Genomic DNA, 5,512 nt, shown 5'->3' on the forward strand with positions numbered 1-5,512 from the left:
AGGGTTTCTCTGTGTAGCCTTGGCTGTCCTGGAACTCACTTTGTAGACCAGGCTGGCCTCGAACTCAGAAATCCACCTGCCTCTGCCTCCCGAGTGCTTGGATTAAAGGCGTGCGCCACCACGCCCGGCTGTAAAATAGTGTCTAGTTCAATAATTTTTTTTTTTCTTTGATGCTCACAAGGTCCTGTTCCACACAGAGGTGCAGTTAAGTTTGAGCTGGCTCTGGAATTCTAGAGATGTTAAGATGATGTCACAAATGAGACAGTTCTCATTTGTCAGGACACCCAGCACTGCAACACTAGACGCCGATTGGTGCACTCAACCAAACCCTGTCATCCCCACCCTACACACTCCCTGCCTTTCAGGGACGTTATAGTTAGTACACATAAAAAGGTTTTGGCGCTATAAAGTTGTCTTTTTTCAACCTCTGCCTCTTCTGAGTCCCTGGACTCGTTCTTCCAATAGCATGCTCATTTCAAAATGATGCAGACTCTACCACTGAGCTGTATACAGATAGCCCCAGTTCTTCGTAATCTCATGGCTAGAACCCGGCTCTTTCCCAGCTAGGGCTCTGGAGGTTTAGGCTATGTAGAGGTTGGTGCATTCCTGATACTTTAGGGTGGTCCATGGCACAGATGGGATTATCCCTGGGTTCATAGCCACTGACACAAGTGTCAGCCCAAACCTGGCAGCTGTGCCTTTGGGGATATGGAACTTTGTACAAGCCTCAGCCTGTAGGTTAACAAAGAGCTTAGAAGCTCCTCAGAGGCCAGTAGGTACAGACTCCCCTTTTGTTGAGGTGACCCTTGCCGATTCGTAGCCGTAGGTACTCAGTGCATATTTGATTAATGAATGAAAACATGAAGAAGACCCTTGCTTTGCTTGAGAGGTCAACAGGGGGAAGACAGCCGGGGCCAGTCTGCTGAGGCAGCAAAAATTTCCCAGTGAGGGTGACTGTAACCTGGGACATTGCAACAGGAACGTTTTAGGATCAAAGAAACAGCTAACCTATGTCATTCTTTGACTTGGCTTGAGACGACACAAGTCTTGTGTAATCCCCACTTTTACTTTTATTTCCCTAACTTGCCGTCTCATTCCTTCTTCCGGTTAGTTCCCCGAGGAGGCTTTCCGAAATGGATGCCACTCTAACAGCACGAGAGATCCGAGAGAAGTTTATAAATTTCTTCAGACGAAATGAGCACACCTATGTCCACTCTTCTGCCACCATCCCTCTCGATGACCCCACTCTGCTCTTTGCCAACGCTGGCATGAACCAGGTAAAGGTCTTCTTCGTCCTCTCTGCCTGCCTGCCTGGCTGAGGGCAGCAGAGCGGCGGGAAAGCACAGCCTGGGCTGTGTAAAGCAGCAGGTAAACTCGAGTGACTTTCCGTGGTGAGCCCGAGTTTCTGTGTGATGATTAGAAGGCAGAGGGGCGGGGAACATGGCTCCCACATTCAGCCAAGGAGTTCATTTTTAAATGAGTCTTGGAAAGACTCTTTTCTTTTATGGCCTTTGAGATCGAGAATTTGATAGGCCCAGTGATAGCCCTGGTATAGTGGTGCAAGGTTTAATCTTAACAATCAAGAGGCAGAAGCAGGTGGCTCTCCACTAAAGGTCATAGGGAGTTCTAGGACAGCCAGGGTCACGAAGGAAGGAAGGAAGGAGAAGGGAAGGAAAGGGAAAAGAAAGGAAAGGAAAAAGAAAGGGAAGAAAACTTTAAGAGAATTTAAGGCCAAACTAGGCTATATAGTAAGACCAGATCTCAAAAAAAAATTTAAGGTTTTTGTTTTTTTTTGTTTTTTTTTTTCTGTTTGTTTTGTTTGTTTTTTTGAGTTCAAGGGCAACTTTTTTTTTTTTTTTTTTAAGCATTTCAAAGAGAACCCCAGGATAACTGTACACCTGCAGCAGTGGCCTAGAGGAGAATGGAGACAAGAAGGGGAAATTTTTAAAAAACCGTGCTGTTGTGTTAAGCAGTCATGGACGGCAGTCAGCCATGCGGCAGGGAGAGGAGCTTTAGAGAAAGAGTGAGGAAGTCCAAGTCTCTGAGTGAGAGAGCACGCTAGAGCAGGCATAGAAAGAAGAAAGGGAAGCCATACTTTTCTGAGTAATTGGGAAAGTGGGACGACTTAGAAAGGTACACAGCTACAGCCCTGTATGATATTACCCTCCCCATGCAAAAAAAATGGTTTAAGATTTTATTTTTTCTGGAAAATCAAACACAAAGTGGGGACCATGGGCACATACTGAGAGAAGATGGTTATGTGCAACCCACAGAGAGGCCACAGAAGAAATCAACCGGCCTGGATCTTTATCCTGGGTTTCTAGTCCCCAGAACTGAGAAACAACAAATTCCTGTTGTTAAACTCTGTCCCTCAGGGACCCCTTGCTATGCAAGCCCTGGCAAAGAAAGATTGGCTGACAATTTCATCTCTCCGGGAGCAAGCAGTCACCCCGTTACAGAGCCAGCACACATATTCCTAGAGGAGCCCAAAAGATGCAGAGTTGTAGTAGGAATTTGGTTTCTTTAAAACTCCATCTATGTGATGTGAACATGTTTTTGTTTTAGTCCCTCATGTGGGATCCGGGGCTGCTTCAGGATGTCCACAGTTGCTCACTGTGATTGCCTTGTGCTCTAGAAGGGGTGTGACATTGCCAGCTGCAGAGAGTTTATGTTTGGAATTCTGGGGACTCTGAAGAGGGTGTAAACAAGAGAGCCCCCAAGATAGCCCGTGGAGCAGTGGCTCCCCTGCTGCTGCTGGTTTCTGCTGCTAACTTTGCTATTGCTGGATAGCTGGATAGCTGGATTGCTGGATTGCTGGATAGCTGGATTGCTGGATTGCTAGATTGCTGGGTTTCTGGATTGCTGGATTACTGGATTGCTGGTTGAAGATATTCTGAGGACAAAGATTGAACTTGTTCCAAGGAACTTGAAGCCCCTCGTCAGCAGGAAGTAGTATAAAGAGATCTGTGCCCACCTTTACCTTGTAACCTTTTTTCTCTCCTACCTAGTGTTGGAGAGTTGGAAGAGATTAGGGTAGAATAAGGGGTTGGAAGCATGGTAGATATAATAACCCAATAAAGTAGCCCAAAAAGTATGCCTACAAAGACTATTGGCCCTGGCTGCATGGACATATTTACCAGAATCAATAGTGCCTTACAGAATCCAACATCTGCTTTTCTAGCTCTCTCTCTCTCTCCCTCTCCCTCTCCGTCTCCCTCTCCCCCCCCCCTCTCTCTGTGTGTAATATGTTTGCTTAACTCAGTAGTTCCTAATGCTGTAACCCTTTAATAAAGTTCCTCATATTGTGGTGACAAAAAAAAAAAAAAGATTTTATTTTTTCATCTTTTCATTGTCCCTTTCTTTCTTTTTTCTTTTTTTTAAATAAAGGTTTTATATATTTATTATATGTAAGTGCACTATAGCTGTCTTCAGACACACTAGAAGAGGACATCAGATCTCATTATGGGTGGTGTGAGCCACCATATGGTTTCTGGGAATTGAACTCAGGACCTCTGGACGAGCAGTCAGTGCTCTTAACCATGGAGCCATCTCTCCAGCCCTCATTGTCCCTTTCTTCTGAGGAAAAAAAACAACTATTTTTATTGAACTGTTTTGGAGGTTGGTAAGATGGCTCAACACTTGAGAGCACTGGTTGCTTGCTTCTTGTCCAGAGGACCAGGGTTCAATTCCCGGCACACAAGGTGTCTCACAACCATCTGTAACTTCACCTCTAGGGATCGAATGCTACTCCTCTGGCTCTTTGGCACTAGGCAAGCATGTGATACACAGACATATGCAAGCAAAACACTGATACGCATAAAAAAAGAAAGCTGAGAAGTTTTCTTAAAAATAATTGTTTTCCTCTTTGGTGACCATGAGGTCATTGTGGAGATTTTTATCCCATTTAAAAGACAGGAGTAAAAGAGCATTGTCATCCCATATTACATGACATGGTTTGGACCTGTACTGTTTTCTCAGTGGTATCCAAGTTTGGTTCCCAGCATCTACAGCAGATAACTCAGATCTACCCATGAGTCCAGATCCAAGAAATTTGATGCATTTTTTTGTTTTTTACTTCCTTAGGCGGCAGGTATATAAACACTGTAAAGACATATGTGACTCCATATTGTAAAAAAGGTTTTCTCATTTACTTTTAATTAAAATTAATTTAGTTTAGTTATTAAAAAATATTTGTTTTCTTTCCTTTCTTACTGGGGATTGAACCTGGGGCTTCAAGACATGATCAGCAAGCACTCTATACCTTCAGTTTTCTTGTTACGAGTATGTGTGAGCACTTGGCCCTGGAACTCAGAGATCTGCCTGGTCTCCAGGTGTAGCTAGCTAGTTACTACAGCTCTCTTTTTGTTTGGTTTGTTTTTTGAGACAAGGTCTCTCTACATAGTCCCGGCTATCCTGGAACTCACTATATAGACCAGGTTGGGCTACAACTCAGAGATCCACCTGCCTCTGCCTCCCAAAAGCTGGGAATATATTCATGGACCACCAAACCCATCCCTGGCAAACAAGTTTTTAACATTTTTTTTAATGTTTATTTTATTTTATATGTATGGGTATTTTGTCTGTGTACAAGTGTGCCTACCAGAAGAGGGTTTTAAAGGCCCTGGAACTGGAGTTTCAGATGGTTGTGAGCCATCATGTGGGTGCTGAGAATTGAATCTGGGTCCCCTGTAGGAACAGCAAGTGCTTCTAACCCCTGAACCATCTTCTCATCCAGCCCCTTCACGTCTTTTTTTTAAAAAGCTGATTTATTTCTATTTTATGTATATGCTGCTTGCACATATTTATCTACATACCCAGTCCTTCATCAGCTCCGGGAAGATTGCGCTTATCTGTGTCAGTACTTTCCTTCTTTGTCACCTTTACTCCCAAGTGAGCATATTCATTTGTCATATGAATTCTTCTGGGATGATCTTAAGATAGCAGTTCTTAACCTGTAGGTCGTGACCCCTTTGGGGGGGGGTGTCACATATCAGATGTTTACATTATGATTCATAACAGTAGCAAAATCAGTTACAAAGTAGCAACAAAGTAATTTTATGGTTGGTGTCACCACAACACAAGGAGCTACAGTAGTGTCGCAGCAATAGGAAGGATGAGAACCACTGCTCAGAGACCTGGACCACATCCTATAGGCTATGCACACGTGACAAAGCCATACTGTAAAAGTCGTGCTGTTCCTTTCTCCTTCTTTAGTTCAAACCCATCTTCCTAAACACAATTGACCCATCTCACCCTATGGCGAAGCTGAGCAGAGCTGCCAATACCCAGAAATGCATCCGAGCTGGGGGCAAGCACAACGACCTGGATGACGTGGGCAAGGATGTCTACCACCACACCTTCTTTGAGATGCTGGGCTCCTGGTCTTTTGGGGACTATTTCAAGGTAAGCTCAACATAGGTGACTTAGACTTTTTTTTTCCCCTAACACAAGGTTCATTTCCACAAAAGGGATGGGGTTTTTAATTTTGATTGTTTTTTTTTTTTTTTTTTTT

The 5,512-nt window shown here is 43.9% G+C and overlaps 1 protein-coding gene across 1 annotated transcript in view; it reads left to right on the forward strand.

Annotated features, from left to right (window-relative positions):
* The window catches only part of Aars (alanyl-tRNA synthetase), a 23,333-nt gene that overhangs the window by 2,479 nt on the left and 15,342 nt on the right, over positions 1–5,512 (forward strand). Inside the window, exons 2-3 of the mRNA XM_029480692.1 lie at positions 1,112–1,277; positions 5,215–5,403. Coding sequence (XP_029336552.1) covers positions 1,134–1,277; positions 5,215–5,403 — 333 coding nt within the window. The 5' untranslated portion in view covers positions 1,112–1,133. The remainder of the gene's footprint in view (positions 1–1,111; positions 1,278–5,214; positions 5,404–5,512) is intronic.

Source organism: Mus caroli, chromosome 8 (assembly GCF_900094665.2).
Source record: "Mus caroli chromosome 8, CAROLI_EIJ_v1.1, whole genome shotgun sequence".
Classification (NCBI taxonomy): Eukaryota; Metazoa; Chordata; class Mammalia; order Rodentia; family Muridae; genus Mus; species Mus caroli.